Here is a 14630-nt window from a genome sequence, read left to right on the forward strand (position 1 = left end):
AAGCTCGCTGTGTATGGTGATTGATACGCAGGCACTTAAGAAGTGGACGCGTGGTTTGTATCAACCAAAATTTAAATGACTAGATTGTGGAACCCAATTTTTATAAAAATCAGGTTGGTTAAATAATCGTCTAACCTCTTATTTGCAAGAATTCGTTTTTGAAATAAGACCTTCGGATTTTTATTTTATTTTTCTCATTTCTAACCGTCCAATAAATATGCAGCAGCAGTATAATAATTTGTGTGTAAAATAATAGTAATTTTTTGTTTGTGATCCATCTAAAATCTTGCTTATAATTTGGGTATATTTTGAATTATTTGTATGTCTCTAATGCAAGTTCTGAGTAATTTCTAAGAGCTTGCGTTTCATCCATTATACTCTTGCAGAGTATAAAAGTATTTCTTTTTTAAAAAAAAAACACACACACACACAAACAACAGTCATATAAGCTGATCATGCCTAAAAAATCTGGGGGCATTGAAAAGGAAAGCGAAAAAAGAAATAAATGATTACTAAAATTTCATGACCTCCCACCAACCAAGGACATATTTCTTGCTTCCCTGGCCAAAACTGACGTGATGAAGGGCCTATAAAGAGCCACTCACGCCCTCCCTTCTTTGTAACAGGCCTTTCCTTCTAAATACATTGCATTCATTGCCAACCCTTGCATTGACATGGCTCTCGAACTTCCCTCTCCTCATTCTTCCACCCTTGCAACACCAGAAGATAGAAAACCGGAGGTTGTCCGCCGGTCTGCCGGGTTTCACCCTAGTGTATGGGGTGATTACTTCCTCAAGTACTCAGAAGATACTAAGGTATGGGGAGAGAAAACAAGAAGAGGAATGGAGTGCGATACACACGTCCATGTGCTTGTGAGATCTTCACCATCCATTAGGTGTCCCACATGGTCATGTGAGTTGGTCTAGGTGGGCCAGAATTATACAAAAGAATTGGATTTTTTTACCGTATACTTCTGTGACCCATCTAGTAATCTGACTAGCCTGGTTTCGGGAGTACATGTAACATGATGGGTCCCACCCGATGAATGGAGTGATCTCGTGTACTACACAATGGCATGTGTTTGGTACGTGTAGCCTCAGGGCCCTCAACAACGCTAAATTGATAGCATTCATTCCAGTACTGCATGTTCATGTGCATGGTCCACGTGCATGTAGTGATGGAAAAAAGAAAATCTTAACCGTTGATTTTATTGGGTTTGTGGATGGGATGTATGCAGAAGGTGGACGCATGGGCTAATAGGGTTGAAGAGCTAAAGGAAGAAGTGAAGAGGATGATGAGTGAAGCAAAGGGGTCAGTGCAAGAACTGCAACTGATCGACACTCTCCAACGACTCGGTGTGGCGTATCACTTTGAAAAGGAGATAGACGAGGCATTACACTGGATATATGGTGAATATGCTACTGTTGATTTTGATGATCTGCATGCCGTTGCTCTACGATTTCGATTGCTAAGACAAGAAGGGTATAATGTGTCATCTGGTAAGTCCATTGTCATACGTGTGGTTGGTCACTCAAAGAAGTGCTGTTCGGCCTGCACACTAACTGAAAGGTTTAGATGGGTGGACACTCTCTCCCAACTTTAATTTCCTATGTTGTGGCCCACCTATCTGATCTCGGGCTAAAACATAGGATGGCATAATTGTTGGTCGCGGTGGATGCATGCATGCATCATGATGACCCTACTTTGCTCGACACTACGTAGCTTTATTAATGTGGAAGTCATGCATGCATGCATCATGATGGCCCTCTGATGTTAGTCCATGAGGCCAAAATTCAGCTAGAATGGAAAGTCAGGTGATCCACACCAAAGGGAACAGTTGGTAGGCACGACGAACCAATAAAACCTTCTTAGGGGTTTGTGTGGGGTCTGCCATGTTGTATAGATATGTAATCCAAGCCATTCATCAGACACACCGGACTAGGATGAAGGGCCATTTAGGTTCATAGAAGAAAGAGGCGAATCACGGATACGTGTGCAACATCCCATCCACTTCTCAGGTGTGGTTCAATTTCAACGTGATGTGACCTATAAATTTGGCAGGCCATCCCATCCGGACTAATGAGAAAATAAAATAAAATAAAAGGAGACCCAATTTCTTTGCAACCCTGATGAATGGACCGGTCAGATTTATGAGATGGGAAAGTTCAGTGGGCCCCATCTGACAACGGGACTGGATCTCACACTCGTCTGTGAAGAAGGCATACGTTCCTTGATTCACCTCTTCAATCTCTTCTTAGAGGTCACTAATCCATCTCTATTTGCACCATTCTATATATCATTGTTATATTGTTATATAAATGATTGATACCATGCAATGTTGGACAACTTAACAGATGGATTTACAAAGTTCAAAGATGATCATGGACACTTCAAAGACAGTTTAATTAGCGACGTGAGGGGCATGTTAAGCTTATACGAAGCTGCTTATCTTAGCACACATGGAGAAGGCATCCTAGATGAAGCCATTGTTTTCACTACTGGACACCTTAAGTCCCTCATGGCCCACCTTAATCATCCTCTTGCCACACAAGTGGGCCATGCCCTAGAACTACCTCTTCGCAAGCGCATACTGAGGTTGGAAGCAAGGTACTACATTTCGGTTTATGGTGATGATGTGGCACGGAGCGATGTGTTGCTCGAACTCGCCAAGTTGGATTTCAATGTGGTGCAGTCGTTGCACCGGAGAGAGATTAAGGATATCTCCGAGTAAGGGATTTTTTATTTTTAGATTTTAAAAAAAATTAAAGAAAAAAAAAACTTTTATGGATAAAGACAAACAGCACTGAATACATCCGGGTTGCGTCTCGGATCAAAAAATTCCCAAGGGCACCCTGTCATAATAACCAACTGAAAGGAAAAAACCAAAAACACAAAAACCCAATTAGACCTCTCTACCACACCCCAGGCCAACTTTTTCAAGGAAAAGGATCCAGCTGATGACCTAAGTAAGATATGATACAGCGTGGAAGATTCGATTCGCTTAGGACTCACTAGCCCAGGCCATCCGCTATAGAATTCGATTCACATGGCAAGTAAATATTGGGGACTGTAGAAGCACACAAATGTGAATGCAAAGTACTCCAATCACACAATCAAGCTCAAACACAAACAAATCAAATTTTACGTGAACCCTCACAGAAAATACTATGGCACAAAGTGACTGTAATGGACTATGAATTAAAAGAAATAGATTACCGATTCAAACAAGCTTCGAATCTCCCTTACATACCAAGCTATGCCCTTAAAACCCTAGAAATAAATTAGAAAGCCCTCTTATACTCTCAAATCCTAATTACACCATATTATATAAGCTTCCATGAGAATCACAATTGAAATAGGAAACAAATTTCGCACTAACGCAATTCTCCACGCGCGCTCGATGGCACCTTCAATGGGACTTCGATGGCATAAACAAGCTGTCGATGATATCGAACTCCTTTGATGGCATTAAGAAAACACATAAACATTCCGTGATCAAACATCAGTTTTCTAGATTTTTTTCAATAGCATCGAGCATCTATCAATGGTATCAACGTCTGCACGATGGCATCGATATGTGTTCGATGGCATTGAGTGGTCTGTCAATGGCATCGACGGACTTTATTGTTTATAGATTTAAGACATTAACAACAATCTTCACCATATCTTCAATCTTCACTCTCCGTAGCTTCTTTTACTCATATATAATTTCGTCTTACATCATAACTCCACTATCGCTTCTCATACACACTTTGTCTTCCTTTTATCCATTCGCCAAGCTTAGAGAATTTGCACATAGCTTGAACTTCTCTGTGGGAACCACCTTAATGAGAATATCAGACGGATTCACGCTCGTGTGAATTTTCTTTAGAGTCACGCCTCCTTCCTCAAGTACATGTTGCATAAAATGATGACACATATCAACATATTTAGTACGTGAGTGATAAACAGAATTTTTAGCTAAATTGAATGCACTTTCACTATATCAATTAACCAGCACGACCTCCTACTGAAGCCCCAACTAATTTATCATCTCTCTCAACCAAACACCTTTTTTAAACGCCTATGTTACCATCATGTACTTAGCTTCGGTTGTGGAATGTGTCGTGACAAACCGAAGTTTCGACATCCATCCGATTGCTCTACTCGCTAGCATAAATGAGTAACTGAAATTCGACATTCTATTGTCCACACTACTCACGTAGTCATGAGAATCTACATAGCCTACTAACTTGGTTCCTAATTTCTCACAAGATAAGACGTAGTCTTCTGTACCTTGAATGTATCAAAGTAGCAATTTCATTGCTTCCTAGTGCTACTTGTTAAGGTTAGACATGTATCTTCTAACAACACACCCACTACATATGAAATATTCAGTCTCGTGTAGATCATGATATACATCAAGTTGCCAATTGTGCTCAAATAAGACACACAAGACATATCCTGCTTTTCTTCATCAGTTTTAAGAGATTGTTCTCAATATAACTTAAAGTAAGTTGCGTTTTAAAGTAGGTTGAGTAGGTAATAGTTATTGGCTTTGCCTTTTCCATCTCATACTTCATTAATATCTTCCCAAGGTATTCAACCTAAGATAACCATAATCTACTCCTCTTCTTGTCTTTATGTATGTCAATGCCGAGAACCCTCCCTGTAGCCCCCAGATCTTTCATCTTGAATATCTCTAATAACTAAGTCTTGATCAGTTAGTCAATCTCAAATATGCTATGACTGGCGATAAGTATGTCATTGACATACAAAACCAAGATAATTAATTCTCATCACTAATTAAGTGTCCTATAATAGACACAAAGATCGTATCGCTCCTGATAAATCTCTAACTTACCATGAAAGAATCAAACTTTTTATACCACTGCCTAAACGACTATTTTATGTTGTACAATGGCTTCTTTAATATAAAAACTTTGTTATCTGCCCCTTTTATTTTGTAACATTCAGGTTGTTTCATGTACATCTACTCTTTCAATTCCCCATGCAGGAAGGTGGTCTACATATCCATCTGCTCCAACTCGAGATTGTATTGGATAACCAATGCCAATACGAATATGATAGATACTTACTTCATGACCGATACACCAAACACCTTGTAAATGAAGACCATGATCTTTGATCCAAACCATTGAATATGATAGGTCCAGTGGGGGACGGGGGATACAAAGTAGTTTCCTAATTGACTATTTTCACTTGGTTGTATACTTGCGACGGTGTTGTCCAAATAAAAGACAAACATTCCATGTTATGGGTCCATCGGATTAACAGCCCAGATCACCTGGCTATGAGTCCCACCTTTCCCATCCCATTATGACACTATCCACATGTTGATGAATCGGGCCTTAAATTTGGACAAAATTGATTATGCTGGTCCACTTGGGAGTCCAATTCTCTTCCTTCACTGGTCAATTTTAATGAAAAAAATCCTATATGCGGTCTAACGAAACCATTGATGAGATGAGAACCTTTTTGTCATCAAATGAATATGTCCTAACAACTTGGGTTATGTTGATCTATTTGGTAGGTGGTGGAAGGACATTGACATTGCCGGAAAGCTACCATATGTGAGAGATCGGGTGGTGGAGGACTACTTTTGGATAATCTCGGTGTACTTCGAACCACAGTACTCTCAAGCTAGAATTATAATGGCCAAAATGTTAAGTCTATTCTCCATAATTGATGACACTTATGATGCGTATGGTACATTAGAGGAGCTCAAACTATTCACTGATGCTATTCAAAGGTTTGATATTTCAACTCTAAACATGCGTATAAGAGAAAAGTTCCAGCACTATCAATGTTATCTAAGTTACTTCCCATGCATAGGCCTAATAAGGCATACTAAGGTTCTCTCTCTTTTCTTTTCTTTTTTTCCCTTTTTTTCGTGGGCCCTTCTGAATGCTGGTAAAGCCATATTTTAGTGTTTTTTTTTTCTAAGTTACTACATATCAAGTATCCACAAATGCGGTGCGCTTATATGTGATCTGGGCACATATAATGATTCCAGATGAGCAGCCAGCATCACCTGATACGCATGCGTTTGTGTATCGCGTTTGGGTGCCCAATGATTCCAATCATTTGCGATTGTCATTTACTATAAGAACATCCGGATTCACGTATTATAAGGCAACTATGTATGTTTATAATTTACTTCTAATGCATATTTGGGGGTTTTGGTTTTTTACCTAAACTTGTGCCATGATAATACCGGTACTGATCATGGACCATATGATACCTAATATGTCCATTTTAACCCTTGACAGGAATTAGATACTATCATTTCAAGTTGGTGTACCCTCGCACTATGCATCTGGAAATGTTTGATCATGTCCCAGGAAATGGCTATAATTTATACACGTTATTGGTCTTCATTTATTTATTCACGCATCCCCCTCTTTGCGAGCAGTGTAATCGAACTTTCATGGGGCCCATTATGATGACCATCTGAAATCCATGCCATACATCTATTACGTTGGCTCGTGTCAATATGTCAGCCTAAAAACAAGGCAGATCTAAAGCTTCCATGTGCCACGGTACACCATTCAAACCATGAGCATGCTTCTCTTTTTTCCTTTTTTTTTTTTTTGATTTTTGTTTTTTTTTTTTTTCAAGGAGACTATTGCATTCATATGGAGAAAAATACAAATTTTCGGGTGGGCTACACAAAAAGTCGATTGCCGCACCTATCTTGTAGCTCTATTAAGTATCCACAAATTCAAACAAGCATGCTTCTCTCTTGCTTTGCATGTAGCTAACACCTTTGCTATAATTTGTTCAGTTCCTCCCCCATCTCTCTCTCTCTCTCTCTCTCTCTCTCTCTCTCTCTCTCTCTCTCTCTGCGTGTTCCTAATAGTATTTTTTTATTTATTTTTTTAATGTTCCTAACAGTATTCTTTTTTATTTTATTTTTTTAATGTTCCTAACGGTACATCTTGCATTTTTTCATTGCTTTGGCTTCTGCCATTTTTTATTATTTTCCTTACTGTTTTTGTTTTCTTTTTAATTTTAATAAGTTGTGCTTGAACCCCCGATACCTCAAGATTGAACTTGAAATCAATATAGCAGGTACAATACATGTAATATTTTCATATCTTTTTCAACTTTATGATTGAAATAGGAATTAACTTCGCATGTAATAAAGACAATTTTGAACACACTGCATTGTTATCTTAGGATTGATGTGGATAAAAATGGATGGTGATCAATGATTGAATCATGATAATGATCTTTATCCTAACTATCTGGTCTTGGCTTTTTAGATTCTGCAATGCCTGTCTTGAATTTCATCTTATATTTTCATTGCCTTAAGTTAAGATAAGAAGGGCCTAAAGGGCCCCTATGTGAAGTTTGCATGGGATTCTGGGGGATTATGGGGTTTAGGGGCAACACCTCTGAAGTATCGTAGTTTTTCAGCTTTTACTAGGGTACTTACATATATTCGTAGGTGAGTTAGAGATTTACATATATAAGGTTAATTTGTTGGCAGGTTCTTGGGGTGTGAGAGAAGGGGCTTGCTCAAGTGGTACCAGTAACATTGTCAGCCTATGGTGGAGGAAAGTTGTAAGCCCCAGTGATGTGTTAACATAATCCAACCCATTCATCATATGATTCACCCAAAACTCGACCTAATAAAAAACAACATGAAATATGTTGAGATCGAGGGAATACCCACCGTTTATTAAAGTGCATTTTTGAGGAATCGCGGAAGAAGACTACAAATTCGAATCAAACAAGAGAGATATAAACACAAACAATCACCACAAAGAACACGAATTTACATAGAAAATTCTTACAAGAAAAAGACACAGTACAGAGCGACAACAAATCTACTATGAAATATGAATTACAAGAGATGAATGAACTTACTAATCCAAAGTATCTTTAGTAACATACTTTTCATATTTAAAAAGATAACATTAATTATTTACTATATATACAATGCTCATATATATCAAAATTAACACTTTGAAATGTAGGAATAAAAATAATGATTAAAAAATACCTTTATACTACGCTCGCTCATATGGCATAGATGTGCGTGCCAAAAACATGCTGATATGGACTCTGCTATGGACATTGCAGCTCCACCTCATATAGCATTCTCAATCAACTTATAAAGGTTACTGCTATGCTGTGTCTTTATCACTACGAGTGCTCCCTTTAAAACCTTAAGGATACGATCAAAAGCGATGAATTTATACCCAATTGCCTTGAGAGCTCCTAGAGAGATTGGATTCTTTCGTAAGTTATGAATGTGTTTCACATCTGTAAGTATACGTTCCATCCTACCAAACATCCTGATGCGAACTGATCCGATTTTAATAACCTTATAAGCAACATCATTGTCCATAAACATCTAGCTACCATCATACTCATTGTATGTGGTGAATTAATCCCGATGCAATGTCATCTGGTCAAGATATCACTAGTGTCCACATCCTTTCTCAATTTTGCTTTGTTGGCCTCCTTTGGTATTTCATCTGCCTTATCTCTATTTTGGCATTTAGGATTCTAGCAATCCTTCTTCATATACCCTTATTTCTACAGTTCCAGTACTTCATCTATCATTTGCCCTTAAACTTAGACCGTGGTTTCAAGTTTCCCTTCTCTTACTCAGAATTTATTTCACTACCTACCAATGTATTCGTAGATGAACCCGCGCCTCTGTCCTTCTTTCCCAACACCCTCAACTGAAGGGTTGAGATGACATTCTCAACATCAATGGTCTCTTTATCATAGCATGTAATGTCTATGAAACTATAGTAAGACTTTGAAAGAAAGCTCGACAAAATTAAGACTTAATCTTCTTCGCCAATCTTCACTTCTACACTTGTAACTGATCTGATTAAACACATTGATGTAATCATTAAGATTCGACCCTTTTATCATCTTCAAATTATAAAATTAATTTTTCCAAATACAGGAGATTCAACAATAATTTCATCATGTACAAGTTATCTAACTTCTTCTAAAGTCATGCGGTGGTCTTTTGAATCAAGGATATTGTAAAGCACATAATTTTCTAAACATAGTTGAACCAAGGTTTTCACTCATTCATCCAACTCTTATCATTCTTGATCGCTCATATACATTGGATGCTTCTCTAAACCAAGGAGTGTATGTTGCAGTCTTTGCCGAACTAAAATGCCTCTCATATTCACATTTCATAGTTTTAAGTTGTTTTTCCTAATGTCCCGAGCCCTCTTCGACGCGGCATCCATCCTTTCTTTTACCTACGGCTGGAAACTCTGGTACCACTTGTAATTGATTCATCAGATATCCAGGCCCCTTAACCTTCGGTTTTCTCACATCTTCCATGAGGGGAATTCCCTGGCCGATGCGCTTGCCAACTGGCCAGCAATGGCACCCCTGACAGGATGTTTCTCTCCTCCTCAGACCTTCCCCGTCTCATTAAAGGGTCCTTTGTTCTCGACAAAGCAAGGATGGGCCAGGTCAGACATTGCAAGGCTAAGAAAGGCGTTCCCAACCCCTGATCTCTCTGCTTCCCCTCCACTTCCCCTGCCTGTTGCCTTTTATGTGATTGCTTTGGTTCCCATTTTCCAGTTGTCCCACCGCTCTTATCCCTTCTGTGTCTACCCCCATCTTTCCTTTGTTTTCTGCTTTGGTCTTTTGTTACTCGGGACCGCCCGGGCTCTCTGTAGTTTTGTTTCTCTGCTCTGGGTATATGATAGGCGGGGCCCGATATATATTTTGTTAATCGCGGCCCCGCCCGAATGGCTTTACATACGTCTTCATCAATACAACACTGGTGGCATGTGTCCACCTTTCTCTAAAAAAAAAATAATTGTTTTTCCTAATGAACTTCTCCATTTCATATTTCACATTTGATCCCTTTGACGACATGTTTCATATTTAAATTTGAAACCCAATGTTAGTTTTGATACCATTTATTGGAAAATTGTAGAAGAAAAATTCGAATTCAAATTAAACAGGAGAGATATAAATGCAAATGAGCATCACAGAGAACACACGAATTTATGTGGAAAAACTCTTGCGGGAAAAAACCATGGCACAAAGGGACAATGAATCTACTATGAAATACGAATTACAAGATATGGATGGACTTACATATCCCAAAATCCCTTTGCAAATCCCTAGCTCTGTTCTAGAACGCCTTAGGAATATCTTAGCCTACTATAATCATGATTACACCTGCTTATATAGTGTTACAATCAAATTAAGAAACAAAATATGTACTTCCGCAAAATGGTGTGTACCTGTCGATAGGACTTTGATAAAATCCACAGCCGTTGAGACCTTTCGATTAGATCGAACTCACCTTCGATGCGATCGAAAAATATCCCAAAAACTGTCCACCAAGCATAAGGGAAAAAAAAGAAAAAAAAATTAATATTTTTCGATGGGATGAGTGGTCTATCGATAGCATTTACAAACCCATATTTCAAATACATTGAAAACATCTGAGAACGTGGGAAACCTACCGTAAACCCTTCACCCAGGCCAAAAAAAGGTTCAGGCCAACATCAGGTTGTTTTACGATTCAACCGTGTCCCTGTGAGATTTAAAGGTTCAAGTTCCTTCTTAGCATGCTTCCTTCGCCTGTCTCACTTCAGTTTTGGATTGAGCAGAGTATTCGGCCTTAGGGATTTTTTGAGGTCATCATGTGATGGGTGAGTAGGATGGTGCGAATACATCAAATGGGTCCCACATCTGTCTAGTTCCACTGGAGCATGCCCCATGAGAGAAATCTTTACTTCATAAACTTCATGGCAGTAAATCTCCTTGACCCTCACGGTTACACATGTTGTTTCTTGCATAATTAGTTACATGAGATATGCATACATAGATGAATGTACAGCTGTATATACAGTTGTGTACACATCCTTACAGCTTTCACGTCTTCCACATGCAAGGGAATTCTCTACACCTACCCTCTATTGTCCATACACCAAATCATTCCACATGGAATAACGATAATTTGACGAATGCTGCTTGAATGCAGGTGGGATGCAGGAGCCATGGACCAGATGCCAGAGTTCATAAAAGTGTGTTTCCAAGCGCTTCTAGAAACTGTAATGGAAATAGAAGGTTTGCTAACTCAACAAGAAAGATCCTACCGAATTCCATACTTGAAAGAAGTGGTATGACATATGCAGCTTCACATCTCTTTAAGTTCTCGAATGGACGGCCCACCAAACCAGCATGCCCTGTAATGCAGGGAGGACGTGATGAAGTCGATCATTGTCTTCTTCAGGGGATATAATTTACTCTGAATCCATAGAGTTCTTTGGAGTACTCCTCACAGAGTTTCCTCAGTTTCACGAAGGATAAAAGTAGAAATAATTTCTAATGACCCATCAAAATATCTCCACCTGAACGCATCCACGTGTACGTCATGACACATAGCCTGAAAATCAATGTGGTTATGCTCTTTAGGCATCTGAAATAGACCATGCCTATCATATGCTTAAGCCAAAACTGAAACTATACAGAAACAAGCAAACCCAACCCCAAACATGGCAGGTGGGAAAACAAGCAAGAAGGACAGGAGGAAATTCATAACATTCGGATGCTTAGGATCCCGAAATCAACACAAATTTTTTCTTCTTTTGCTGTCCCATCCATCCAAACCAATTCTTGTACACATCTATGACATGTAGATGGCCCCCACCACCAACCATGGCCAACATTCCTTAATATCAAAACCATCCACCTGGTGGTCACAACATGGATGACCAGTTGATGTAGAGCAGGTCGGGAACACTTTTATGGCAAAGATAGACTAGAGAAGGCCCAATTAGAGGTGGAAATAATCAAGACCAATAGAACCTTAAAACAGTCATAACTCGCGAATTGGTTCCATCATATCTACATTCAAAAGCCCATTTTATTTTAACTTCCTTTGAGTTGTAGGAGTCATGCCCAACATGAAAAAGGATCTGAAAAATTAGGAGAACAACAGCGTTAGGCCAAATTGAACACTTACTATTTTTGGCTAAAAACTATGAAGTCTAGTAGGAATTTTCTTTTTTTTTTCAAAAGGAGGGGCCCTACCCCAATAACATTGATAATATGAACAGAGGATGTACAACCAAACTTTCAGGTGGGCTTGACAAAAAGAACAGGCCTCACCTATCATATCGCCTAAACAGCATCTATTAGAAAGGAAAAGAAAGAAGACTCCAAACCAGCCACTCCAAGCTGCAAGAAGACACCCTACAGGGCCCTAGGGTGCTTTTTAATGGCCTCTAGTCCTGCTTTATCCAGCAGGATTAATCCCCTAATCTCAATCGGGAGGTCAGAGAGAACCTGGTAGAAGGAATATTGCTGCGAGCAACTCCCAATTCGCGCCAAAGCATCGGCTGGGCTGTTTTCCTCCCTCGGGATGTGGCGAAAGGAGAGGGTCACCTGAGTTTTGAGAAACTCAATTCTCTGAAGTCTATAGGAATCTTGATCACCTATAAATACTAATAAGTCATAGGGAGTTTGAGTCTAAAACTCCATCCTAGGTTTTAGCTCATTATTTAAAGATTTATAATTTCAATTTTATTATCAATCAATTTATTTTCAAATTTATTAGAAGTCATTTCTATTCTCTCTGTCATGAATTCAAGGAAACTCTGTAAGAAATCTAGAGAGCTTCATGGATTCGGAGTAGTTATCCATGAGGAAGAAGGTGATGGACCTCATCACGACATTCCCTGCATCACCGGTAGCTCAAAAGTCAAGGTGATTGATGACAAATTAACTGCCCGATCAGTGCGAGTTTTAGCTCTTGCGGTTGGTGCACCCGTGTTCATATCTTGTTGCTCAACTTTCTATTAACTGATCATTTATAACCCACATATTGAACGGCTAACAGGTTTTGATAGGGTACGATGCTCCCATACCATAGTTACCATACGGGCCTGGTTTCCAATCCCTGATTGCATCTTAGATGATGATCTAAACCATTCACATTTTGAATTTTATGCTACAAAGGCCATTGGAAGAAATATTTGTGGTGGGTGATTGTATACACAGATGAACATGGAACATTGAAGAGTAACTTCTTAATATATGGTTCATGTTCACATCCAAAATGCCAAGGTTAGGATCATCTATGAAGCATGATTGTAAGACCATAGAATCTATATGGTAGTAATGAGAAACGATTCATATCCATCTAAGAATGCAATCCGGGGTTAGAAACCGGCCACTGTATTGTACCGTGGTGGAGCACCCTACTCTATCCCCAAGATCAACGTTCCTGATGAGCGCCCACAAGCTAGATATAATTCCTCAAGTTATAATGGTTACACCTATCTGAAGTGGTCTTCAATGGTTCGATTTGTTTGATTTTCCCAGGTAAAAGAATTGGCAGGAGCCTACCTTGTTGAGGTCCAATGGTTCAATGGTGGATGCATGCCCACATTAAAGGAGTATTTGCGCATTGCACTGCTTTCCAGCGGCTATCCTGCACTCACGTTAATTTCTTTCATAGGTATGGGAGAAATAGCCACAAAGGAGGCCTTTGAGTGGGCCAGGAATGAACCAAAACTCATCAGGGCCATCTCTTTCATTGGCCGAATTATTAATGACATACGCTCAGGCAAGGTAGACACACTCTCTCTCCCTCAGACACATGCACTCACGGCACACCAAGGTCTTCCGTTGTTTATGATATTATTAGAGCTGTGAATTTCAGTAAGCAGCTATGACATTTCTCTTCCTTGGATATTTGAAGTTCGAGCAAGAGAGAGGGCATGTCGCTTCAGCTGTGCAATGCTACATGAATGAGAATGGTGCATCAGAGCAGGAAGCTTGTGACAAGTTCGGTGAAATGCTCGCAATGGCTTGGAAAGACATCAACCAAGAATGCCTTAGGCCAACCCCGATCCCGATGCCTCTCGTTGCACGAGTCATCAATCTGACACAGGTGATAGAATCCTTATATGTGCATGAAGATGGATACACTGATTCTAGAGGGGAAACAAAAGTCAAAATCACTGCAGTACTCGTAAATTCCATCCCTGTCTAAGAAATGGATTATGTTGTTATCTTATATTTTCAGAGACGGTATCTTATCATGTATGAGTGAGAGAATGTGATGTGCATGGTATTGTGTGCTTAACTAATTAAAATAATCTCTCTCTATAGATATCTACATTTATGTATCATTCTCTAAAGTGTGTGTTGGGTTAATGGTGTGTTATTATGTACTCGGATATAGCATGTGTGACACACGTGGAGCGGGGAGGGGATAGAAAAAAGGTAGAGAGATTTGAAGGGAGAGAGAAATGGGAGGCCGGATCTACCACTCACTAGTGTAAGTTAAGCTTACCCTACAAACAATTTCATGTTATAGTTTGTATGTTGTTCATGGCATCCAATCCAAATGTAAGTACTCTATAAGGCGGGCCGTGTTGATCGAGGGTCTAAATTATCCTAAGGGTTGGATAATGTGATTGGGTGCACCAGTGGGCCTCACTAAGTGCGATACATCCAGAAATTCGTATAGGAGTGGCATGCTAGAACTATATATAACATATAGTTTTAAAGTGCAACTGGGATTGCTATTCATGTGGAGTGTTTAGGGAGAGGAGTTTTGATAGGTTTCAATCTCCCCTGCCCTCACATGTATAAAACAGTGCTGGGTC

General features: G+C 39.4%; 1 protein-coding gene across 1 annotated transcript; it reads left to right on the top strand.

The window, feature by feature from the left end:
- Positions 1 to 611: 611 nt before the first annotated feature.
- On the top strand, positions 612 to 14147 carry LOC131238893 (probable terpene synthase 2). Its single transcript, XM_058236484.1, has 7 exons — positions 612 to 815; positions 1238 to 1499; positions 2355 to 2727; positions 5534 to 5752; positions 10994 to 11132; positions 13339 to 13587; positions 13718 to 14147. The coding sequence occupies exons 1-7, from the start codon at positions 675 to 677 to the stop codon at positions 14009 to 14011; spliced, it is 1677 nt and encodes a 558-aa protein (XP_058092467.1). The 5' UTR covers positions 612 to 674; the 3' UTR covers positions 14012 to 14147.
- Positions 14148 to 14630: the final 483 nt, after the last annotated feature.

This window comes from Magnolia sinica, chromosome 1, assembly GCF_029962835.1.
Source record: "Magnolia sinica isolate HGM2019 chromosome 1, MsV1, whole genome shotgun sequence".
Taxonomy (NCBI): Eukaryota; Viridiplantae; Streptophyta; class Magnoliopsida; order Magnoliales; family Magnoliaceae; genus Magnolia; species Magnolia sinica.